The following is a 26,126-nucleotide window of genomic DNA, read 5'->3' on the forward strand; positions in this document are numbered from 1 at the left end:
TCACTTGCAATTCCCAGCCTTCTGGATGGAAGAACAGGTTTTTCATCTTTCCCATTGGAAAGACAACCATGTAAGCTTAACATCCCTGGTTTCTCTGGAGAGCTATGGGCTCAAGGATTTGCTAGGCTCCCAGCAGTGCTGGGATTCCATCTACCAGCTGCCACTCCTTGCTAGCAGTACTTTTTAAGAGCATGTACCCAGTAAACTAACATTATAAGAGATAAGAATAAACAAGCAGAAGCTTTCCCTTCCCCCAAACCCTCACAAGTGACCATCATCATTGGTGCTCTAATGCAAAATCCCAGAACATACATGAATTAAAGTACTGTAGCATTAGAAAACATTGCAGTCTATCATAGCACGTGCAGGTCTCCTCAATTCCAATTTAAAGGTTTGTTCTGTTTTTTTAAGATTAACTCACTTTTATTTTATGTGTATGTTTTTTGCCTGCATGTATGTCTGTGCACCGAGTGCATGCCTGGTTCCAAAGGAGGCCAGAAGAGGGCGTCAGATTCCCCTGAACTGGAATGACAGATGGTTGTAAAAGGGGGCCTGAGAACTAAACCCCTGTGCCAGAGCAACAATTGTTCTTAACAGTGGAGCCATCTCTCAGACCCCAAGTATTTGTTTCTCTTGATTTTGTTTTGTTTTAAAGTTTATTTGAAACAAAATCTCAGTATGCAGTCAAGGCTGGCCATGAACTTGAGATTCTCCTGCCCACCTGAGTGTTGGGAACATGCTACTATACCCACCAAAGATTCATTTTTCACATATAAACACAAAACAAAAACCTCTAAGTAAAAAATGGTAAGGCACTTACCCAGAGACATTAGCAAGCAGCTTTAAAATACATACATTCAATTGGGCCTGAGGACACGAACCTATAATCCCAGCACTTAAAACACATAGGGAGGAGGATGCCATGAGTTTGAGGTCAGCCTGGACTAATATCGTGAATTTCTAGCCAGCCAGAGCTGCTCAGTGAAAGCCTGTCTCAAAAATAAATAATGTGTTTTATGTTCACATGATATAACTCAACTCAGCCACACGGGATCATTTTGAGGGAAATTCCAGACACCATATTATGTCACAATGAAATATTTCTTTATATATCCTTAAATGATAAAGGCTGTGGAGCTAACACACATCTAAAACAATAAGTTGCTAATCTTTAATTATTAAAGATGCAGTTAGTGTTCAAATTTCAGTTTCCATCTTTGTGTATGTATTTGAAAAACACATTGAATGGGGGCCAATGAGATGGCTAGGGGTAAAGGCAGTTTGTTAAGCTGCACAACTCAGCTCTAACCACTGGAACTCATTTGGTGGAAGAAGAGAACTAAATCCACAAGTTGTGAGGGCCTTCACACAAATGCTAAAGCGCAAACACCCCCACATACCATGCACATCACACAGTAACAAATCGGACAATTACAAAATATGCTTCCCAGCACCCTCATGGGGCAGTTCACAACCATCTGTAACTCCAGCTCCATGGGATCAAACAACCCCTTCCGGCCTCCATGGACACCCACACCCACACTTGGCATACATTCAGACAGGCACATACATACACACTCATAAATTTTTAATGAAATCTTTTTTTAAAAAATCTCTTATAGACGTGCTCCAGGGTTTGTTTCCATAGTGATTCTAAATCCAGTAAAACTGACAACTAAGATTGACCATCATATATAACTATTGAGTGATAAAGAATTGAGCTTCGTTACTAGGCAATCTGTTGTCACATCCTGTGCTCTTAACTTCTAATGAGAGATGATAGCGACTAAGTATCTAAAAATACATGTTTGGGTCCAACTCAACTTGTTCGAAGAAGCCAAACTTCAGAGAAAACTAAACTACAATAAGAAAGCCACTTGCTGAAGAGATGGATGTGCAGGACTCGGATTCTAGTCTCCGCATCCACTGTAACTCCAGCTCCAAGGAATCCGAGGCCCCTTTCTAGACTCTGTGGGCACTGCACACATACATGCAGGAGAAACACTCATATACAAAAAAAAAAAAATCATAAAATATTGAAAGAAAGCCACTTGCAGGATGCCATGCTGTCTATTGTCAACCTGATTAGCCTGAAGCACTGTTTCCCATTTAAAGGAAGTCCCATTGCATTGAACAGTCACTGGAGGATCAGGGTGTCATGTCCTTAGAAGGACACGCCATATGGCCTCTGAGAATTTGAACTCCGCTTTAGTGCCATCCAGTGCCTTTCTGTTCCTAGTCACACTAGCCTGTGACTGAGTTCTTGCGAGTCAGCTTATGTCGAATCTGATCCTGCAGGCATGACTCTGTCTACTGTGTGAGCTTCTTGGTGTCCTCTGCACACTGCAGCTACACCCTGAGCACCCTCTTTCCCATTCCCCTTGGGGGACTTTGCTCATGCTGCCTTCCTCTTGGAATAGTCATCCCTAACCTTCCCTGCTCTTAGCCTACAGGCCTCTTTCTGGAAGAGACCCTTGCCTTCGTTTGTGGTGGTTTTAATGCAAATGGCCACCATAGGTTCATATGCTTGAATGATAGGTTCCTAGTTGGCAGAACTGTTTGGAAAGGACTAAGGGGTAGTCCTTTCCCTTTTTGGAAGAGGTGTGTCACTGTGAGTGAGCCTTGAGATTTCAAAACCAGTCACTGTTTCTAGTCCGTTCTTTCTCTGTGTGCTGCCTGCTGATCAGGATGTAAACTCTCAGCCATCACTCCAGTGCCGTGCTCCCCTATCTTCAGGCATGCTCCCCACCAAAATGGTCGTGGACTCACTTTCTGAAGTTGTAAGCCCCCAATTAAATGCTTTCTCTTTTATAAGTTGCTTCGGTCACGGGTCTCTTCCCAGCTGTCTTAACCACTGTTCTATCGCTGTGAAGAGACACCATGACCATGACAACTCTTATAAAGAAGTTCAGTCCATTATCGCCACGGCGGGAAGCTTGGTGACGTACACGCAGATACGGTGCTGGAGAGGTAGCTGAGAGTTCTACATCCAGATTCCCAGGCAGCAGGGAGAAAGAGACACTGGGCCTGGCTTGAGCATTTGAAACTTCAAAGCCCACTTCCCAGTGGCTCACTTTCTCCAACAAGGCCTCACCTCCTAATCCCTGTCAAGTAACACTAGTCCCTTATGAGGAAGCATTCAGATAAATGAGCCTGTGGGGCCATTCTTATTCAAACACCACAACAGAGAAGTAACTAAGGCAACCCTCCAATGGTAAGTTAGAGCACCTTCCATCACACTCTCTGCACCAGTACTTACCCCACCTTAACACTTGCTATCATTGGTTATCGCCGATGATTTGACATCTGTCTTTCTTTCTAGGGAGCCAGAAGCCACTCTGTTCTGTTTAATCTTATATCACCACTGCCTAAGAGATTGCCTGCCATCTAACAGAAATTTGTTTATTTATTATTTGCTTATTTACTTATTTATTTAGAGACAGGGTATATGTAGTCCAGGCTGTCTTGGAACTCACTCTGGAGACCAGGCTGGCCTCAAACTCACAGAGATCCCCCTGCTTCTGCCTTCCAAGTGCTGTGATTTTTTTTAAAGGTTTGCACCACCACACTAGCTTGGAATTATGGTTTTTTTGACCCCCAGGGACTGACTCTAGGGTCTCCCACATGAGAAACAAGCATCCTACCACTAAGATGCATACTCAGCCATCTTCTTGCTTTTTGGGACAAGAGCTCACTAAATTTTCCAGTCAGGCTTTGAATTTATAATCCTACTGCCTCAGCCCGCAGAGCATCCAATTGCAGGCCCAACTCCAAAAATTCTTAAATGAATTAATGATACTACATCTAATAATGCTTCTATTAGGAAGAAATGACCTAGAAGGCCTTTCTTAATAATGTTAACAGATATTTATAAAAGTACAGGTTCTCAATCATGCATATTAAATAGATGGTTGAACCTAGTCTTCCTAATCACAAGGACAATCTCTTGTTAAATGGCAGTTTCTAAAGATATAAAGAATAAGTGTCAGTTCCTGAGACAGGAATAAAGCTGAGAATTAGGAGCTAAGACAATCTCCCTCTTTTTGTTAGTTTGTTTGTTTTGTTTTTGTTTTGTTGTTGTTTGCTTGCACTTTTGTCCTAGGATTACTTAATTGAAAGGAAACACAGTCACACCCAACAGGCAAGGTCTCTCTCTCATTCTGTCTCACACAAAGTTACACACACTCTTCTTGTGTCGCACAGGCCAGTTCTCAGGTGCTTCTCAGGTCCTAAGAACAAGAATCCTGAAGGCCTTCCCCTTAAAGGCGCAGGACTTCACAGCTCACACGTGAAATGGAATGTGGTATGTTATTTCATGGTTCACTAAGACTTATAAACCGAGGCATGAATTGACAGTGGGGGTTTGTGAGCCAAGTGATGGGGTCAGCTTTGTACGGGAGAGGACTTGCAGAACACAGGGAGACTGGAGCATAGAGCAGAGCAAAGATAACACCATATCCACTTCCAACCAATAGATATGTGTTTATGTTTCATCCTTCCCTCCCTGTTCCTTTTCAACTAAGGGTAAAAACATTACCATGCTTCTCCATGGAATCACCTTGGCCCAAAGTTGGGGTGTATTCAAAAAATTGAGGAAGGAAAAGGAGAGAGAAAATACAGAGTGGTGGAAGGACTAGGGCTACCGATTGGTATTAACAGGCAAGTGGATTAACAATTACATTGTAGTCAGAAAAAAAACCTGATATCTGTGCAACAAGGTGAACAGATCTCTAATTCTGTTGAAGTCAGGTGTGGTAATTTTTGGGTGTCTGAAAAGGAGGATTGCTGCACAATTGGTGCCCACCTGAGTTACGTAGTGAAACTTTGTCTCAAAATAACAAAAAGGTGTGCATTGGGCTGCAGTTCTACAACAAGTTCAAATCCCAAAAGAACCATTTAAGCTTTCTAAGACTTTCCCCCTTATCTACAACACAAAGACAGTGAAAATGAAACATAACTTTAAACGGTAGCTGTGAAGAATAAATAAGTGACATGTGTAAACTACCAAGCAGAGGACCTGCTGACAGTCAAGTGCTCACTAAGTACAAGCAATGGTTATTTTTGCAGCAATTATTAACCTAAGGTAAGAAAATGAATGGGACAAGGAGGCTTAATGCAAGATTAATCTCTATACTGATAATTTCTCCTCCAGGGTTAAAATACCAGATTCTATTGCCACTTCCTTCTTCATCGGAGTCTGCCACAAGACCATCATGGGAGCACGGGATTGGGGAGTGGGGAGAGCCCCAAATAAACCACTAAGCCTCTTGTGCTGATGAAACGCTTCCCCCCAAAGCTCCCACAGTCCCTTCCTTCTGCCGGGACAAGCTAAACTGGCCTCTGGGATGGAAAGTCAGTCTCCCAACCCCATCCCCAAGGTTAGTCAGCATTCCTCTGGATCTCTATGCATTCAGAAGGGGGAGGGGAAGTTGAAAGTGAAGTATGGGTATTTCAACCCCCTCTTCCCAAATGCAGAGAAGGGGCCCAGATTTCCACAGAGTAATCCTACTTTCTCAAGTCCCATAAAACTAAGCTGGAGACCAGCTCTCTATGCTTTGAGGGAAGGCAGTGGTGTACTTCTGTTCCCTTAGCTATAAAATGAGGGATAATAAACTTCATAAAGTTCTCTGTGAAGATAATAAGAGCTGATATTTTAAAGGGCATAAAACACTCCCTAGTACATCCCAAGTGTTCTGCAGGGGTTGGCTAAATTTTACCAGGGATTTTATTTCACGTGACTTGTTTGTAATATCTTTTTTTATTCGTGGTCATATATTTCTCAATCACTAGGCAGCAACAATGGCCTTGTCGTAGGATATTTCAACCCCAATGCACCAGTGAGGAAGAAGTTTGGCTAGAGGCAGGTGTGTGTGCATGTGTGAGTGTGAATGTGTGTGTGTACATGTGTGAGCGCGAATGTGTGTATGTGTTTATATATTGAGGTTTGAACCTACAGCCTCTATGCATTCTCAGCAAACCTTGGAGTGCTGGTTGCTGGTGGAGGTAAAAGGAGACTTTCCTCAAAGCCCAATGCTCTCAATTTAATGAAAATCCAAGAGCTTACTCTAAATTGGGAAAAAATTAAGGGAACGGGAACCTACTATGCCCAGCTTCTGGTACACACACACACAAATTACAATGAGGTAATTGTATCAGTCAGGACTCTCAAGGTACAGAATTTATACAATGCAGTATATATGTATTTTTTTCATAGATATATGGCTTACAGGCTGGGGTCCAGTTAGTCCAACAAACAATGGCTGCCTACCAACGGAAGGTGCTGGAACCTGGTAGTTGTTGATGCCTGGACGTCTCAGCTGGTCTTCAGTATATTCCAGAATCCAGAAGGCTCTAAGGCCAGTGAAGGGCAGACATGTCAGGGAGTGCAAGCAAAAGCAAGCTTCCTTCTTCCATGCCCTTTATACAGGTTGCCAGCAGGGGTGGCCCGGGTTAAAGGTGGGTCTTACCACCTCAAAAAGTGCTTCTTCTCACTTCAAATTATTTAATTAAGAAAACAAATCCCTCATAGGTGTACTGTCACTTGTTTTAGTTATTTCCAGATGTAGTCAAGTTGACAACCAAGAATAGCCATCACATTATAATAAAGACAGATTTGGAGAAAGAATCCTCCAAACATTTCTATTCCATCGTGTCTTCACGTACATCAAACGGACAACCCCCCCACCCCCACCCCTGGTGTAGCCACAAAAGCAGTGATTTAAAAATCAATTCAATCGTTGGTGGTGCACGCCTTTAATCCCAGCACTCGGGAGGCAGAGGAAGGCGGATCTCTGAGTTTGAGGCCAGCCTGGTCTCCAGAGCAAGTGCCAGGACAGGCTCCAAAGCTACACAGAGAAACCCTGTCTCGAAAAACAAAACAAAACAAAGAAAAAAATCGCTTCATGGGCCCAGAGCGAAAATGAGCAGCGGCTAACAAAAAGTATTAAGTGGGAAAAATAAAAGAAAACTACAAGCCTGGGCTTCTAAAGCCTGAGGGAGAACCCCAACAGACTTCTACCAAATCCGCAGCAGCAACGCGGAAGGCGAGGACGCCGCCCTAAGTACCGGAAGCGCCGATACCCAGGACGAATAAACTGGACCGAGCGGCTTCGGTTGTAGATGACTGGTGCTCAGCGTTCGTCGACACAGGTTTAGGTGTGTCCCGGAGCCCTCTTACCGCCAAGTTAATCAAGTCATCTCGCTTTAGGTCGATAAAACAAAATGCGCCCTAACACAACAGTCTAGAACACAGAAGAAACCCGGTAGAGGCCGACATCCATCACCCTTGGGTTTGAGAACTCCAAGAAACTAAGTGGGGTGTGAGGCGCTGTACTGCCAACTGCACAGCAGCTCAGGGAACCTCAAAACTACAAAAGCTTAAAACTGTACACTCCCCAAGACCCTAGAAACTAATGCAAGCGAACAAAGCTTCCCTTATTTGAGCTCTGCAAGAGCCTTTAGAGGGCAAAGGGGCCAGCGAGCGCCTCGTGCAGGCTGCGCCTCACTTGGAGCTGGTGTACTTGGTGACCGCCTTGGTGCCCTCCGACACGGCGTGTTTAGCCAGCTCCCCGGGCAGCAGCAGGCGCACGGCCGTCTGGATCTCCCGGGAAGTGATGGTCGAGCGCTTGTTGTAATGCGCCAGGCGGGAAGCCTCGCCCGCGATGCGCTCGAAGATGTCGTTCACGAAGGAGTTCATGATGCCCATGGCCTTGGAGGAGATGCCGGTGTCGGGGTGCACCTGCTTCAGGACCTTGTACACATAGACGGAATAGCTCTCCTTGCGGCTGCGCTTGCGCTTCTTGCCGTCTTTCTTTTGCGCCTTGGTGACGGCCTTCTTGGAGCCCTTCTTGGGAGCCGGAGAGGATTTAGCCGGCTCTGGCATAATTAAAACACAAGGCGACCTAGCGAGCAGGAAAACAAACTGGAAGCCGATGGACCTGAGCCTTTTATAACCGCCTTATGTAAATTAGGACTCAAAATACTTTTCATTTCCATTGGCTCATACATGAAACTTGCGTTTTCAGTACAAGCCTCTTGTAACAGACTAAATTTCAGATTTCATTGGACTCCTCCGGGGCCAAACTAAGACCAATGAAAAGCTGGCTCCTGACCCCACCCCTAGGAAACCTTATAAAGGCCTTAGAGACGTTACAGCCTAGTTTTGTAAGTAAAGTCCACAAGGGTTGATTTTTTATTGTGAAGACATGTCTGGCCGCGGCAAGCAAGGAGGCAAGGCCCGCGCCAAGGCCAAGTCGCGGTCGTCCCGCGCCGGGCTGCAGTTCCCGGTGGGGCGCGTGCACCGGCTGCTGCGCAAGGGCAACTACGCGGAGCGCGTGGGCGCCGGCGCGCCCGTGTACATGGCGGCCGTGCTGGAGTACCTGACGGCCGAGATCCTGGAGCTGGCGGGCAACGCGGCCCGCGACAACAAGAAGACGCGCATCATCCCGCGCCACCTGCAGCTGGCCATCCGCAACGACGAGGAGCTCAACAAGCTGCTGGGCAAAGTGACGATCGCGCAGGGCGGCGTCCTGCCCAACATCCAGGCCGTGCTGCTGCCCAAGAAGACCGAGAGCCACCATAAGGCCAAGGGCAAGTGAGGCTGACGTCAATCCAAAACGGCTCTTTTTAGAGCCACCAAGTCCCCATGAAAAGAGCTAGTGCACTACTAGTTTGTGATCAGCCCTTTAGTTGAGTATTTGGTGGCTCTGAAAAGAGCCTTTATGGGTGGGAAGGTGCAGAGTTACTTGTTCTTGCCGGGCTTATGGCTCTCTGTTTTCTTGGGTAATAAGACAGCCTGGATGTTGGGCAGGACGCCGCCCTGGGCGATGGTGACGCCTCCTAGTAACTTGTTGAGCTCCTCGTCGTTCCTCACGGCCAGCTGCAGGTGGCGCGGGATGATGCGCGTCTTCTTGTTGTCGCGGGCCGCGTTGCCCGCCAGCTCCAGGATCTCGGCCGTCAGGTACTCCAGCACGGCCGCCATGTACACGGGCGCGCCGGCGCCCACGCGCTCCGCGTAGTTGCCCTTGCGCAGCAGCCGGTGCACGCGCCCCACCGGGAACTGCAGCCCGGCGCGGGACGACCGCGACTTGGCCTTGGCGCGGGCCTTGCCTCCTTGCTTGCCGCGGCCAGACATTATGGCGGAATAAGCAATAACTGCTGCTTTTTCAAGCTAAGGATATGGAAAGGTGAAGCAATTTGGTGTAATTTATAAGATAATGTCGGGAGGGGGTGAAGAAATAGTGGTTTGATTGGCTGAGAACGGAGCTGCCTCAAACAGCCAATAGGAGAGCAGAAGCTAGACTCGCAGGTTTACATCCTGCAGTGCCGGAAATGACGGATTTTTCTTTTTAATTTACCAATCGATGAGCGCCACATTAAAGCTCCCTATTTACACCTCGGGAATTTTACAAGGCAGAAGATTTTCGCGGAATTGTTTATTTTAGTATGGTAACTTATAGGAGTTTGTTTTGTTTGCCCAGTTAAGAGCTGGGAAATCCAAAAAAGACATACACACACCCCCAAGATCACAAAAGAGGACAGACACTCCCCTCAAGAGTATTGGATTTCCCCCTGGAGCTTTAAATTACTCCAGATCTCAGAGGCAGACTCCGTGAAGGAACTAACGAAGCTGCCTTCCTTACCTTCCTTAGCTTTGTTTTTGGCTCGCCCAAGCCCCACCTCTGCTCTACTGAATCCTTTGACCAAGGATTAGATGAGCTTTCCATTCTCCTCTTTGACCTCCAGGAGGCGTCTGTCGCCACCTTGTTCCCCTGGCTTTCAAGATGTCACCCTCTTTTCATCTCCGATTTTCTTTACCCTGCTCCTGTTCTCTTCCCACTTCTAAATCCACGAATTTAGCCGATCTATCCTATCCCAGCTCTTCGCTCTAGAAGGTTTACAAGCTTCCAGCTAGTCCAGACTCGTTTCTCTATCTCAGACTGCTGTATCAACGCTTACCAGGCATGTAACTAGTTTGTCTCAGCAAGCACCTTATAGCCCTTGAACGTAAACTCCACATTCCTATGCTCTCTCCCAAGACTTGCGCCCACCAACTTTCAGGTACCAACATAGACTCTGATCTTGCCTTTGTCACAACAGCGTATCTTGCCATTTTCTTCCTTAACCTGAATCCAACCCTTGTCCATTTTGCATTCCTCAAGATTCCAGCGTCAGCACCGAAAGAATAGTTTTGTCTGCAGACTTGAATGATCATCTCCTAGTCTCACCTATCCCCACCTCTACCCCAGCACCTTTCCTTTAAAATTCTTCCAGGAAATCCTGTTTCTTCCTTCCTAGTGTCCCATCCGGCCCCCTACCCAGCAAAACGCTTGCCCTTTCCTTGGTAATCCTGTGACAGCACTATGCATATAAAGAAAACAATAGCGTTCAAGCCCACCCTTTTAGAGCTCGTCTAATATTCCTTCTCCTCCTCATTTCTTCTGGGGTTTACTTTCTATTTTGTGTGTATGGGTGTTTTGTCTGCGCCTGGTGCCGGTGTCGGGCAGGCTTCAGATTTCCTGGAACTGGATTTGATAGCCATATTGTGGGTGATAAGAATCGAACCTAGGTCTTCTGGAAGATTAGCCAGTGTTCTCAAAGGCTGTTGTGCCATCATCTCTCCAGCCCCTCAACTGGCACTGACTGAATGTGCAAACAATACAGGTCATTAACAATAGTACACATGGTGAAATGTCTAGAAATGGCAGAAGGCTGGTGAATTGTGTGAATTAATGTTAGCCATATGCAGGAATTAGTCCTGGGGAAGACGCTGTGATACACTTGGGGAATGACCAAATCCAGTCATAGGACATGAGGTCACAAGTCTAACCCCAGCATTTAGAAGGCTGAGTATGAAGATTGCCAGGAGTTCAATACTAGCCTGAGCTACACAAAATAAATTTTAAAAAAAGATAAAGCCAATGAAGGTGTTTCCTCAGTAAGTGAAATGTAACATAATTCAGAGAATAACTCTAGCCCTTTTTTGATGATTTCATTTTAGAAAGTGAATGAGTTTACAGAAAGTTGTGATTCACAGAGGTCACAGGTGGCATATGATGGGAATATGCTGTGTTCCTCCAACATATAGAAGAGAGAGAGAGAGAGAGAGAGAGAGAGAGAGAGAGAGAGAGAGAGAGAGAGAGAGAAAGAGAGAGACAGCACTTGCTTCAGTTCCAGGCACTCTCATGGTAGCTCACATCAGGACACACACACTTGTGACTTCGAGCACCAAGAAATATGTTCAGACAGACAAAACACACACATAAAAGTGATCACTGGGCAGTAGTGATGTACACCTTTAATCCCAGCACTTGGGTGGCAGAGGCAGAAGGATCCTGGGGCAAGTTCCAGGACAATCAGGGCTACACAGAGAAACCCTGGGGGGGGGGGGGGTTGGAGTTTGAGAAAGGAGAGCCTGTTGTGGGAAATGTATCTAATGTTGGCTGTACTTTCATTCTGAACTATTCATAAATTTCCATAGTATTTTGTTAGCCATTCCACTATGCAAGTTTTAACAGTGTCAACTTTGGAGACATCTGAGAACAAAACCCCCAGTAACAGGGAACACCACACACAGCCCTGGCACCTTCTAAGGCTCTGCTTGAACCTCTGGATTTCTTATCAGTGACCTGTGTTATGAAGAAGGCCAAAGGGAAAGAGGACTGCTGAACCCAATAAGTCCTGTTCTAGAGGCTATTTACAAAATGGATAATAATTTTCTGTTTCACAGATAAAGAAAAAAGGGCTTGGGGGCACTTGTTGAAGGTCCGTAGTCACTCACTAACCCAAGTTTTTCATACTGGAACAACATACTCTTAATGACTTCATTCATAATCTTTCACTAACCAGATACTGGCATAATGAACTTGTAAGCATTATAGCTTGGATGGAAAGGTATCCTGGCAGCTGAGAGCCAAGGAGTACCACAAAGTCACACCACACAACAGACCTCACACAGGAGAGGAATTTATTGGGAGAGGAATAAACAAGAAAGGTGTCTGCCTCTGCTAGGGTGAGAAACAGCAGCAAACTGAACAGGATACAGGGTTTATATAGAGTTTCTTGGGAAGGGGGGTGAACTTTTCAGGGTGGCAATTGGTGGGATTTCATGTTCCAAGATTGGACTTTTTTACTCTGTAGGATGGGGACAGGATCCAGCAATTAGGGCAGTTAGAGTATTCCGAGGGTGGAACCTGGCAGTTAGAGGTCCTGGGAAGGGACCTGGCCACTCGTGTGTCTTGAGGGGCTTACAGAAGTCACTTGTCCGTCATTACTTTCCTCCTCTATAAAAGAGAATTATTTTGAGACTTTATTAGATAGGTCTACACAGGCTGGTATGCGTCGGGCTCCATTGTTGTCTATTTCTCCCCGGAACTCCTTCCCAGCATTTTAAGCAAAGCCTTCCTAGAATAGACAGAGCAGACCATTTGCAAAGTACACCCCATCACTAACAGGTCGCCTTCAGCTTCCTTTGATACCTCTGGGATTATTTGCCAAAGGCAGCTGAGTTCCTTCCCAGACAATTTAATTAAGCAAACATTCACTTTGTGCTCTACCCTTATTCCAGCCACAGTCCCTTCCCCTCCCTTCCCATCTCCTCCCTCTCCTTCCTCAGCTCTCTGCCACTGACTGGCTCCTGTGCTTGCTTCATCTTCTCTTGACCCAGCAAGTTCTCACCTTTCCAGTCCCAAACCCTTCCACACACACAGTGTCCACATAGCTCTTTTCACATCCTATGACAGCATTTGCCCCCCAACTTTTTCTTAACGTTTATTTCACCCCCATGTCTTCTTTATATTTGTAACAATAGTTAGTGATTCCTACTACCTGGCTTATAGTAGGTAATTAACTATTTGATAAAAATTAATTAAACAATACTTTTAGAAAATTCATGCTTTTTCTCCCCTATGTTATTTATTTTTACTCCACAAAACTTTCCAAATGCTGAAATGTTACCCGGCTGATAGAATGCTTGCCTAGCATGCACAAGGCACGGAGTTGGATCTCCAGCACCCCATAAAAAGGGCATGTGGTTCATGCCTGTAATCCTAGCAAATTGGGAGGTAGCAGCAGAAGGATCAGAAGTTCATGGCTAACCTTGGCTACAAAGCAAGTTTGAAGCCAACCTGGGATAGATGAGACTCTTGTCTCTAAAAAGAATTGGGGGTGGGGGCAATAATGAGAGTCACCCTGCCCTAAAACTCTGTAAGTATTTTAGGTCACTGGAAAAGAGACATTTTCTTCAGTTCTGGAACCATAAACATTTACAAAAAAAAAAAAGATTTACATAATGGTTACCTATTGACTGATAGTATTGACTTCCTGGATGCCTTCTGAAGCACTGGAAATTTCCTGTCTCTTCATAGGGTGCACTCTTGCAAAACTAAGCTGAACAGTTAAGATTCCTAAATTTTGTATGTGTAAATTATACCTCAACGAACACAAAAGTTAGTGAATAAATAATAAAGTAAAATAATAAAGTAATGTCACATCATGGGGGGACAGTGAGCAGCTTGTTGAGCACCCCAATCCATGTTACAGGTGTTTGCTGTGTGTTGTGGCCACACAAAGAGACCACCATAATTTCTCAGGACATAATGCCTCAAAAAGTCTTGATATGCCCAGGATAGACCCCTCAGCAAATAAGAGATATTATTGCAACTGTGATTTTTATCGAAAACAAAGACAATAAGCTTACTATATACAGCTTACACTTAATTTTTTTCTTTTAAAAGGAATGAATAAACAAAAAATAAAAATATCAATTTCTGTCCATTTATGTGTATGGGGTGGCCGTGAGTGGCTGAGGATGAATATTTAGACATATTTGCTACACCTTTATGTCTCTATTTAACTTACCTTTTATATGCTTCTTTATTATTGAAAGACTGGCCATTATACATTTATGGTCATCCTAAAAGTTAAGTTTACCTTTTTTTTTTTTTTAGATTTTATTTATTTATTATTTATACAGTATTCTGCTTCCATGTATATCTGCACACCAGAAGAGGGCACCAGATCTCATTACAGATGGTTGTGAGCCACCATGTGGTTGCTGGGAATTGAACTCAGGAGCTCTGGAAGAGCAGTCAGTGCTCTTAACCTCTGAGCCATCTCTCCAGCCCTAAGTTTACCTTTTAAAGTGCTAAAATCACCCAGTATCTTAAGCCTCCAAAAAAGAAAAACACTGTAGAAGCCCCACAAAACTTCCTTTGCAAATGTAGTAAAAATGTTGGCTCCTTCCTGTTAGACTTTGGTTCATTTATCCACCCAATGTATTTTTTTGGTGGTTAATACAGGTCTTACTGTATCACCCAGTCTTACCTCAGCCTTTCCTACTCATTAGAATTACAGACATGTGCCGCCATGTCTAAGATATTTCATCCAGTACATCATACTGAACATTTAAGTACGCTCACTGTGAACTTGGCCTCCCACATTTAAAATAATGTCCCATCCCAGTACTCACTGCCACTGTGGACTGCCTACCACTGGGGACAAGCAAGTCTCCAGGCCATGACCCGAATGATGGAACCTTTCCATGCCCTGTGATCCCATGACCACCTAGCGTGTGCCCTGCCTTCACTCAAGTTCTTTTCACCCACAGTAGTGACAAAGGGTCCTCTTGTCCTATGCTACCTTAAACACAGTCCCCACATACAAGCCAGAGTGGACATTTGAGTGAACATTTTCATTCTTTTTTTCTTTTCTTTCTTTGTGATTCTGCTTTGGGTCTGGGGTCATTCGGAGATACCCCAGTCTGACCATCAATAAATTTTAACAGAGAAGATGCTTTTATTCAGATACTTGTGCTAGCTAGGTCTACACCTGCGCCAGGTCCACACCCAGGACTCAAGATTTTGAGCCACTTTAGTCAGCCACTTTCTATATGTTGCAGAACCACAAGGAGAGAGGGGCAGATGGACAAATGACAGGACAGGGGTTATACAGGATTTGTTTGTAATATTTCATAACTTGAGATGCACAAATGGAAATCACTGCAACACTTCCCTGTGGGCAGACACTGTAGCCCCACCTCCTAGTAGCCCCCACAGGTGTGCTGGGGCACGCCCGTGAGGGCGTGGTCAGGGGAGGTCTAAGGTGACGTGGGAACGATTCTTAAGGGACCGCGCACATGTGAATAGCCCCTTCTTTCTGGCCCCTCTCTCTGGCTGGCTGCCTTGCTGCCCCTGGCACGCTCAGGCTTGCCCTTGGCTGGTGTTTATCTGAATAAAGAAATCTTAGCCTTACGGACTACGGATCATCTTTGAGCCCACGTTGAGCCCAATAATCATCAGTTGGCGCCAACCCCTGCGACCCAGGAGCCCGCTGGGGCCTCTGCCTTCAGCCAGGAAAGGCCGCCTGGCCTAGGAGCTGCAGGGAGCACCCCGCCGTGGTATCTCCACAGTGAGTTACCCATTCTGCTTCTCCCTCCCCCTCCCCTGCGCCTGCCCGCAGGCGCCTGCTTGAGCGCCCCTCTTGTTTCTGTGGCCTGTAGCGACTGGCAGAAAAACCGCGCGGCTGCCGCTTTGCAGCCTTCATCCACAGAAGGCGCTCACCGCTCCTGCTTCCCGGCTCCCGCTTTGCTGTGAGCCGCTGTGCCTGTCCCAACCTCGGCTTCTCGCTGCCGCCTTCGTTTCCCGGGCTCCGCCCGCCGTCCGCTGGCCCAGATTCTGGAGGCATCTGCTGCTGAGTGAGTCTTTTCAAATTTAGCTGTGGGCACGGTCACCTGCCTGACGCAAATACCCGCCAGGTACATTCTAAAAATTTCTTAGTGCCTAGAAGTTTTCTGAAAAGTTTCGGATCCTACTCAAAATAGACGCGACTGCGCCACCTACTGGTCATACATAGTTACTGCACCTGGAGATGGCATTACCAGTAAATGTAACCGAATTTCTGTCGCCCTTCCCACTATATAATCTCGCCTATTCTTATGCGCATTCAGTGCTGGAGAAACAGGCTGACTTGCTGAATATTGGCTTATATGTCTTATTAGCTGTGAATGTATTAATTTACATGTTCCTCCGGAACAAAGGGAAGGCTGATTTCCCCACCCGCCTACAGGACATGCAAGCTTTGCGAAACGAGGTTTTAGAAGGAACAAGAACGGCTTATAATACACTTATGGAGATAGTAGAAGAGAAACTGGATGATAGGCTTCGTTCTGTGTTTTATACAACACAGGCAGATCTGTCTACTACTCAAGCTGAAATGCAGCACATTTATAATAACATAAACACAGAGAGATGCTCCATTTTAGAGGCTTTACAGGTTAAGCAGGCAGAAGACTGTGATGAATTAAAAAATATTTTAGAGGCCTTACAGGTTAAGCAGGCGGGAGACCGTGATGAATTTAAAAATATTTTAGAGGCCTTACAGGTTAAGCAGGCGGGAGACCGTGATGAATTTAAAAATATTTTAGAGGCCTTACAGGTTAAGCAGGCGGGAGACCGTGATGAATTTAAAAATATTTTAGAGGCTTTACAGGTTAAGCAGGCGCGAGACCGTGATGAATTAAAAAATATTTTAGAGGCTTTACAGGTTAAGCAGGCGGGAGACCGTGATGAATTTAAAAATATTTTAGAGGCCTTACAGGTTAAGCAGGAGGCCTTACAGGTTAAGCAGGCGGGAGACCGTGATGAATTAAAAAATATTTTAGAGGCCTTACAGGTTAAGCAGGCGGAAGACCGTGATGAGCTAAAGGATATTTTAGGGACGTTACGAGCTAAGCAGGCAGCGGACTGTGATGAATTAAAGAACATGTGTAACCAACTAGAAACTCAAAAAGTCTCTCTCTCCTATTCCTTTGTTACTAAGATGCAAGATACCCAGGATAGGTTTAAACAATTGGATAATGCCATTAATTCAATGGCTAAAAAATGCAAGTGGGTGGATGATAGAGTTGAGTCTAAGTTTCAAAGCTTGCACCATGAATTACAGAACAGGGCTGACAAATTAGAAAGGTCTGTCAAGTCGATTGCTGAGGCAAATCATGACCTCAAGGCTAAACTTAAACACCTAGAAAACCGTATGGAAGAGCAGTCACAGCAATTCACGGATTTGCTGTCATGCCTAAAATCTTTTATGATTAAGGAGATTGAAACTTTTCGAGAGGATATCATTACTAGACTCAAGGATCATTGGGAGGATTTGGAGACAGAATCACTCCAATCGGAGGCACCTACTCCACCCAGGTATCTTGATCATTCTAAAGTCATTACGAGTACACCATTGGTCAACCCACCAACAATGGTAGAAAAGCCACCAACTAAAAAGCACTCCCAGGGACAGGTGGCTTATGTACGGCAACCTATACAGCTGAAGGATCTTAAGCATATTAAAGAATCAGTTGTCTCATATGGTCTCCATAGCCCATACGTAAAACAGCTATTACACTCATGGGCAACCTTTAACAGGGTGACACCCGCAGATTGGATAGGACTGGTGTCAGCTGTCCTTGAGAAGTCTTGCCAAATTGAATGGAAAGCATTACTTAGAGAAGAGGGAAAACTCGTAGAGCGGCAGGCCATTAGGGACGGGGTTGATGCACCCCTTCAGAAGATCCTAGGAGAAGGTATTTATGCTGACCCACAGGTTCAGGCTGAATATGACGATCATATGCTGTCCCTGTGCGGGAAAGCAGCACTAAATGCATGGGATAAGGTTCGTGAGCCCGGAGAACGACTAGAAATTTACACGAAAATAGAACAGGGACAAACAGAACCATTTACGGACTTCTTAGGCCGGTTGACCAGAGCAGTAGACATACAAGTAGCAGATCCAGCGATACGACATCCAATTGTGTATAGCTTAGCTTATAGCAATGCAAATCCAATATGCAAAAGAATACTTTTGCCTTTAAAGATCACATCAGCTCCATTAGAAGAATGGGTTCTGCATGCTGCCCACATTGACTATAATGTGCAAGGTGCTGGAGTCTGGGCAGGAGAAGCCATCCCAAGAGGCTTCAAAGGGCAGCAGGAGAGTCCCAGAGGTGTAGGAAGAACCCCCCCCAGAAGACCACAACAGTGTCAGGAAACCAGATGTTTCAGCTGTGGCAGAATGGGACATATTAAGACAAATTGTAGACATGGGAATTCTAACAATGCCTCATACAAAAGGCCACCGCCTTTGGGATTATGTAGGAGGTGTGGTAAGGGCAGACACTAGACCAATGGATGTAGATACACCAGAGACATACAAGGAAACCATTTATAGTCGGCATGCTAGAAGCCTCAGAATTTCATTAAAAACACTGTGTAAATAGCAAGGGTTTAAAAAAGGATTTTTCTATCACATGGCAACAAGTCAAGGAGATAGTAAAAAAACTACCCTACCTGTTCATTCTATAATCAAGTTCCATTACCAGCAGGCAGTATTCCCAAGGGTATAGACACATTTTCAGAGTTTCAATGAGCCACTGCTATTGGCTCTAAAAAGGCCGATTCTGTTATCACACATATGAGAGGTAATGGCCATTAAGGGTATACCTGCACAAATAAAAACTCGACAATGCTCCAGGAAATGTCTCCAGCAAATTGGAGCAGTTTTTCAAATATTGTAACATAAAGCATGTGACCAGTATACCACACAATCCTATAGGACAGGCAGTGGTTGAGAAATCTAATAGAACACTAAAGGAGATGCTCCATCAACAGACTGGGGGGACAAAAACCCCCAAATATAGGTTGCATAATGCTTTATTGACACTAAACTTTCTTAATGCCAATGAAAAAGGACAAACAGCTGCAGAAAGACACTGGGCTACGGGAAAAACTGCTGAACTGAATCAACCAGTATACTTCAAAGATGTACTAACCTCGGTATGGAGCCAGGACATGTGTTACGTTGGGGTAGGGGTTTTGCATTGGTTTCCACAGGAGAAGAAAATCTTTGGATACCATCAAAATTGATCAAGATTTGAGTTGAAAATGACAACCCTCTCGACAAGGACGACTTGACAGGTATTTACTGAGGTATATCTCATAAACCAAATGAAAGCCTCCCAAAGGAATGGGAAGTACTTCGTTTTTATCTTCACAGGAAAACCCACCTCCAGAAGTCAAAGGACACTGCATGGGTAGATACTTAGAGGAAAGAAGGTAGCTATAACTATCAAACAAAAGGAATGTGTCATACGGTAAACTTTATAGCTGTCTCTCAAATAGCTCTATTTCTCTTCATTTCCTAGTCCCTATTCAATTAAATCAATGATGGATTTAGAGTTAGATTTGGCTTTCCTCCCCTAAAATCCAAGCATGTTATTTAACTAAATTTTAAAGTTTCTGTGTTATATCAAGAAGCCAATTGATGTAATACAGAATAAATGAAGAATTTGAGGACTATCTTTTGTCTTTTCTTGGCTCTTTCTTTCAAGGCCTACACCCTCATAATTGTCGTTTTTCATTGGTCGCCTTTCCCAGTACACATACATGTGCAAGCAAACATTTCTCTGCTGACACTTATGTTTGAGTCCCATACAGCCAACGAAGACCCGCCTGACAACAATCCCTGGATGCTCCGGAAAAAGAATTGGGCCATACCTCTCCAACTACACTGGATTCAACTTACTGTTTCGCCTGACACTCCAACCAGAACCTCGAGTACTGACTTCAATCAAGTTGAGGATTTCAACCTAGATCTTCAATCAAGCAAATCCCATCCATCTAACATGGACTGGACATAACCCAATACTTTCCCTGTGCTAACATTTTTTTTTCCCACAGGACCCTGAGAGACTACCATCGTCCCATTTCAGCAGGAAGTAGTAACTTAGAAGATGCTACGCCCCCGCTCCCCATTATTGTTTATTAGGGCAGTGCAAGCCTAGCTAGGAATAACTTTCAATCACTTTTAGACTGAAAGGGGAATTGTAGGGAGACACTGTAGCCCCCATCTCCTAGTAGCCCCAACAGGTGTGCTGGGACACGCCCGTGAGGGTGTGGTCAAGGGAGGTCCAAGGTGACTCTCGGGAACGATTCTTAAGGGACCCAGAGCACACGTGAATAGCCCTGCTTTCTGGCCTGGCTGCCTTGCTGCCCCTGGCACACCCTGGCTTGCATTTGGGCTGGTGTTTATCTGAATAAAAAAAATCTTAGCCTTACGGACTACGGATCATCTTTGAGTGCTTGTGGCACGCAATAATCATCACTTCCCCATCTCATCGGCTGTCACCACAGCCTGTGTGTTTTCCTCTTGTAATGCCTGAGGTCACAGTGCCTCTCCATTTCTACTACCACCTTGGCTCAGGTTGAGACAGGGCAAATAAAAATGAAAAATTCAGGGGACCTAAGAAGGAAAAGGAGTCACCGACTTGAAGTTGACTTCAAGTCTCTCAGCAGCTGAGACAGAGGCCCTGCAGCACCGTTGTCAAAACTGTCTGAGCCAGGTGTTGGTGGCACACGCCTTTAATCCCAGTGCTCTGAAGGCAGAGGCAGGCAGATCTCTGTGAGTTCGAGGCCAGCCTGGTCTCCAGAGTGAGTGCCAGGATAGGCTCCAAAGCTACACAGAATGAGCTAGTACCAAGATGAGCTGGAGTTGTAAAGGAAGAGCTTTGACGCAGCTGTGTCTGGGGGGGGGGGCTGTCTGTGGAGGCAATATTCCTTTTATGTAGAGATGTTTCAAATAAGAATTTGGAAATAGTTTGCCAGGGAGTGGTGGCGCACGCCTTTAAGCCCAGCACTGGGGAGGCAGAGGCAGGTATATCTCTGTGAGCTCGAGACCAGCCTGGTCTACAAGAGCTAGTTCCAGGAGAGGTTCCAAAGCTACACAGAGAAACCCTGTCTTGAAAAACTTAGAAATAACAAAAAAAAAAAAAAAAAGAATATGGACATAGCAATGAAGTACAATATTTGTTTGTATTGCTTTCCCAGATGTAAATCTGAAAATCCAAAAGTTCCCGAAAATCTTACAATAAGATTTTAAAACTTTGGTTACAGTAAAGACACCTAATTTATCAGCTGGGGATGCTTGTCATTGCTCCTTAGGGACCACTCTGTGATCTCCTTTGAGTTCCTCAGCAACTGTGAGCGCTAACCTCAGAGGACACCAAAGTCTACATATGGAAAGACACTTGAGCGCAGCGCTCTAGAGCTCAGGTCCACACCTGCGTGTTGGCTCCCACTCTGTGTCAAAGCTCTTCCTTTACAACTCCAGCTCATCTTGGTACTAGCTCATTCTGAAAGTCTCTTCTTTGGTGACATGAATCCCAGCTGAATCTGAGAGGAGAACCCTGAGAAGAAGGCAGGCTGCCGTAAGAGGAAACAGTGACCTTGCCCCACTCTCCCAATAAGGTCATCTCTCTCACAAGGGCAGCCGCAATAACTTCCCAGTTGATCTCCCAGTTAGTTTCCTTTCTTGCTCTTTTATAGCAAAGCCGAGAAAGTGCCATGCATGATTCTTGACTGCATTTCCAAAGATTCAGCATCGGATGGGACACTGTATCTATTTGTACTGCTATACCAAAATAGCACTGGCTGGATAATTTATAAAGAACAGAATTTTTTTTTTTTTAAGTTATACAGAAGGTCAAGATCAAATTGCTGACAGCTTAGTGCCTGGTGAAGGCCTCATAGTTGACACTGTCCAGATATCATTACTTTGCAGAAGGGCTAAAGGAGTGGCCTTGCTTCCTCAAACCTGTTTCTAAGGCACTAATCCATTCTGAGAGCAACACTCTCCTGGCCCCGTCACTCCCTCCGAAAGCCCCATCTTGAAATACTACAACAAGGATTGAGTTAACATGGATTGACACCATCAAAGCATGGTAGACACTAATGAGGGGTCTGGATAAACTGGATTAATAACTGGACATTAGATAGGCCGGTTGTATGAATCTTCATCATGGAAGGTGTGATAATGGTATTATGGGATGGCAACCTGTTTCTTAGAGGACAAGTGAGTATATAGCAGATCAGGGTAAAAAGATTTTCACCCAGAGGCTGGAGAGATGACTCGTAGTTAAGAGCTAGTACTGCTCTTGCAAAGGCCTCAGATTCAGTTGCCAGTATCCACATATTTAGCTCACAAGAGTGTAACTCCAGTTCCAGGGGATCCACCAACCTCTTCTAGCCTCCTCAGGCACAGGCAAGCAATGGTACACACACACGCACACACACATATTCAGGCAAACACTCATACACATAATTTTTTTAAATTGCAACTAACTGAATTGATTCAGCAAAAATAATTATTTTATCATTATAATACACACATTCAAAGAGAGACACAAAAACAACTCTAGCAAAATGTTGCCAGTAAAAAAACCAAGGTGTGTTGACTCAGGCCTATAATCCCAGCACTTAAAGGGCAGAGGCAGATAGATCTCTGTGAGTTCAAGGCCAGCCTGGTCTACACACTAAGTGTCCAGTCAGGACTGAACAGTGAGTCTGTCTTAAAAGGGTTGGAGGTGGGGGTAAAATAAAAGATCAGTGGATCTAGGCAATGGGCAGATGTGTTATCTACTATTATGCCAATACTACAATTTTTCTGAAGGTTTTAAGTGTCTCAGAGGCTAAGGGAAATGTCATTAACATGTTAATATCTTGAGTCTGACCATCAGTATTATGGTTGTATAGCAAAATATTTGTGCCCTTAAGACATCCAGGCTGGACCACTCAGATATGTAAAATTTATTTTCAAGTGGCTTTAGCAAAATAAACACATTAAAACCTGTTCTAAGTGTACAAAAGGTACTTAAACGTGTAAGTACATGTGTAAGTATATGGTAAAAAGATGACATATCTGTCCTGGGTAGAGCCCTAACATTCCAAGCTACTCAAAACATGAACAGGTAATCCAGTTAGACCGTTTAACCACCTGGCCAACCAGTCATCCCTGGGTGAGGCAGGACCACCCTTAGAAAGCTAGGCTCAGCTAGGCACACCTTTAATCCAAGCACTCGAGAGCCAGAGAGTGGTGGATGTCTTAGTTCAAGGCCAGCCTTATCTACAGAGTGAGTTCCAGGGCAACCAGGGCTACACAGAGAAACTTTGTCTCAAGAAGAGAGAGAGAGAGAGAGAGAGAGAGAGAGAATAAATAGCAGAGTTATAAGGAGAATGAGCAGGGGAGAAGCCCCTGAACTGGGGGGAGTTTAGGGTAGGGGATGAGGTGAGAAGGGCTATGATGCTGGCTTAGAGGAGGCTGGGGAGGCTATCATGGGCTTTGGTGTGCTAATAGGCACCACAGAGAGTCATTTTGGAATTTGGGGAAATGGAATTTCCTTTGGACTTGACAGTACAGCTTTTTCTCTGTTCTTTCTTTCAGATGCTGTCCAGAACCTACGTGTTCTTTTTCTGGTGGGCTTCCTTACTTTTTCTCTAAAGCGCCTGTCTCCACCATGTGGTTGTTCTCTGGGCATGATTAACTTAGACAGCAGGGCAATTTTTCCTGCTTTTCTCCATCCTCCCGCTGGGGGCAGCTGCTGAGATTACAGCTTGCCTGCCCTGCTATTTGTTTGGCTTTGTTTTAAAAACAAAGCCTCTAATAAAACTGTCTTCTTTAAATAAACTTTGGCTTTGCTTGACCTTTGAACTTTTCTTGCCTTTTAATTATTTTTTGTTTTGTTTTGTTTTTCGAGACAGGGTTCCTCTGTGGCTTTGAAGGCTGTCCTGGAACTAGCTCTTGTAGACCAGGCTGGCCTCGAACTCAGAGATCCGCCTGCCTCTGCCTAACGAGTGCTGGGATTAAAGGCGTGTGCCACCAATGCCCTGCTGCCTTTTAATTTTTTAATCAGCGGAGAAAATGGGTTTTTTTTCCTGCATCCTCTATGCCATCATTACTGTCATCTCTACTGGCAGAGCCCCTCCTGCTCCAGAGGGAATGCCACTCCAAACTCCCGTCTTCCTGGCTTTGACATATGAGGTTGGGGAAGGAAAGAAAGGTAAAGGGGTGAAGACAGAGTTTCTTTCCCACCTGGTCCCACAACCATTCAGCTCCAAATAAACACACAAAGACTTATAATACTTAGAAACTGTTTGGCCAATGGCTCAGGCTTCTTATTGGCTAGCTCTCTCTTAATTATTAACCCATTTCTATTAAATTATGTATTGCCAGAAGGCTGTGGCTTACCCATATTGCTCCAGCATGTTACTCTTTCATTGACTACACGGCCTCTCCCTCGAGACCTCTCTCTGCCTCCTCTCCCAAGAATTCTTCTTGTCTCACAGCCCCACTTATACTTCCTGCCTAGCTACTGGGCAATCAGTGTTTTATTCATCAACCAATAAGAGAAACACATACACAGAAGGACATTACCCCATCAAAGGGAAACTGGGAAGGGAAAGGCACACCTCACCTCAGAATCTAGTTGAAGCTTCTCGACGTCTTTGGTGAAGAGCTCCAATATGGTTAGCATTTGCTGAGGAAGCTGCTTACATGGGGACAGTGTTCTTTTTACATAGAGGTATTTCAAGTAACAATGAAATAGCCCCGAGCCATGCTCACAGACTAAGCATGAATATCTCTTACATATCTTTCTATGATGCAAAATTATAGATTTCTGGAAATCTCACAAACAAGACAATAAACCATATTTGCAGTAGAAGCATATCTTAACTCTAGTGTACAAACCTCAGGACAGGGTTTTACTTTATCAGCTGTAATGCTATCTGTTGGATCTCAGAAACTGATAAGTATTTTTGAATCTCCAATGATGCAATAAGCCAAATCCAGCCAAATTAATAAGATCAGCTTTTAATTAACAGAACAAAGCAACTCCTGGGTGACTCTTGGGAAGGGAGGAGAGAAATCACTTGGCAAGTCTAGGGTCTGGGTCTTAAATACCCTGTCGGTACAGTCTTGAGCATCTCAGGGGGAGGGACCACACCTTGGTGGACTTTCTGAGGGGTAAGGTTTGAGGGGAGGCGGGATGCTGAGACAGAATTTCCACTTAAACAGAAACCACCTGTGATCACCTTTAAAGCCCTACAGCCCTTAGGGATGTAGCTCCAGAAGCCACCAAATCATATAAATACTAATGTAAAGATGCACACAATTCCCTGGAGAAGCTCAAGACCCACACATGTGTATCCTAGCCTTTTCCTCAGTACTTCAGTTAACCTCCATGCTTAAATCAGTGTTAAAATCTCTCCTTAATAAATGCTACCTCTAGCAAAGTGTGGTGATATTTTATGATCTAACAAATAAAACTTGCCTGAAGATCAGAGAGCAAAACTAGCCAAACTAATTATCCATAGAGGCCAGGCAGTGGTGGTACTCACCTTTAATCCCAGCACTCAGAAGATGGAGGCAGACAGGTCTCTGTGAGTTTAAGGCCACCCGAAGCTACACGAAATTGAGAAACAGAGCTCACACAAAGGTGATCCCAGCACTTGGAGTGACACGCCTTTAATTCCAGCACTAAGGAGGTGGAGCCAGGAAGGCCTATGTCTGGGGGAGAGAGGAATATAAAGCAGGAGACAGGAGCTCAGTGCAGTCTAAGCAGTCTAGCATTCAGAGGATTTGTGAAGACAGGCTCGTCCATTGGGTCTGAGGTAGAGGTAAGAGCTACTTGCTGGCTGCTTTGCTTCTCTGACTTTCAGCTTTCCCCCTAATATCTGACTGTGGGCTTTTATTATTAAGACCTCTTAGAATTTGTGCAACAGGGGTATATGACTTTAACTCCAGCACTTGGGAGGCGCAGGTGGGAGGATCTCTGTGAGTTTGAGGCCAGCCTGATATACATATGAGTTCCTGGACAGCCAGGGCTATGATGAGAACAAAACTGTCTCAGAAAAAGCAAATAATAATAAAAAACAAAATAAGTAAAATAAACTCTACCTCTGTGTCATACTGACTGTCCTGAAATTCTTTTCTGCAGCAAAGTCAAGAACATGGCCTCCCCTGAGTAGATGTCCCTCACAGAAGCTGCTCGGGTTGCTACAGGTTGCAACAGCATAGAACTGACCATCCCACTGCCAATGCAAGGCTACTGTCAGGTCCCAAAGAAGCAATAGCTAACTGAGGTGTCTGTTAGCATACCAAAGCGAAAAATGGCCACTAGGCCCACCCAGTCCCTGTGCTCCCCTCAGCATTTCTTAACCAACCCTAACCCTCTCTAGCCCAGGGGCTTACCTTCCCTTTCCCAGCACCTCTCTCTCTCTCTCTCTCTCTCTCTCTCTCTCTCTCTG

At 44.9% G+C, this 26,126-nt stretch overlaps 3 protein-coding genes and 1 long non-coding RNA gene across 4 annotated transcripts; 1 reads left to right on the forward strand and 3 right to left on the reverse strand.

Moving 5' to 3' along the window:
* Window positions 1-6,020: 6,020 nt before the first annotated feature.
* LOC100758641 (histone H2B type 1-C/E/F/G/I) lies at window positions 6,021-7,939 on the reverse strand. The gene has a single exon (XM_027393696.2). The coding sequence runs from the start codon at window positions 7,880-7,882 to the stop codon at window positions 7,502-7,504; it is 381 nt and encodes a 126-aa protein (XP_027249497.1). The 5' UTR covers window positions 7,883-7,939; the 3' UTR covers window positions 6,021-7,501.
* A 209-nt stretch (window positions 7,940-8,148) lies between these two features.
* LOC100758350 (histone H2A type 2-A) lies at window positions 8,149-9,414 on the forward strand. The gene has a single exon (XM_027393691.2). The coding sequence runs from the start codon at window positions 8,205-8,207 to the stop codon at window positions 8,595-8,597; it is 393 nt and encodes a 130-aa protein (XP_027249492.1). The 5' UTR covers window positions 8,149-8,204; the 3' UTR covers window positions 8,598-9,414.
* On the reverse strand, window positions 8,713-9,186 carry LOC113833190 (histone H2A type 2-B). The gene has a single exon (XM_035450382.1). The coding sequence runs from the start codon at window positions 9,131-9,133 to the stop codon at window positions 8,741-8,743; it is 393 nt and encodes a 130-aa protein (XP_035306273.1). The 5' UTR covers window positions 9,134-9,186; the 3' UTR covers window positions 8,713-8,740.
* A 2,534-nt stretch (window positions 9,415-11,948) lies between the features above and the next one.
* Window positions 11,949-15,694, reverse strand: LOC113835951. Its single transcript, XR_004771566.1, has 2 exons — window positions 15,558-15,694; window positions 11,949-12,281 (listed from the first exon to the last, which is right to left on the reverse strand). It is a non-coding gene; the product is annotated as an uncharacterized LOC113835951 (long non-coding RNA).
* Window positions 15,695-26,126: the final 10,432 nt, after the last annotated feature.

Source organism: Cricetulus griseus, assembly GCF_003668045.3.
Source record: "Cricetulus griseus strain 17A/GY chromosome 1 unlocalized genomic scaffold, alternate assembly CriGri-PICRH-1.0 chr1_0, whole genome shotgun sequence".
Taxonomy (NCBI): domain Eukaryota; kingdom Metazoa; phylum Chordata; class Mammalia; order Rodentia; family Cricetidae; genus Cricetulus; species Cricetulus griseus.

Bases quoted from the DNA above. Each gene is read 5' to 3' on its own strand.
- LOC100758641 (XM_027393696.2), bottom strand. From the start codon at position 7,882: ATGCCAGAGCCGGCTAAATCCTCTCCGGCTCCCAAGAAGGGCTCCAAG.
- LOC100758350 (XM_027393691.2), top strand. From the start codon at position 8,205: ATGTCTGGCCGCGGCAAGCAAGGAGGCAAGGCCCGCGCCAAGGCCAAG.
- LOC113833190 (XM_035450382.1), bottom strand. From the start codon at position 9,133: ATGTCTGGCCGCGGCAAGCAAGGAGGCAAGGCCCGCGCCAAGGCCAAG.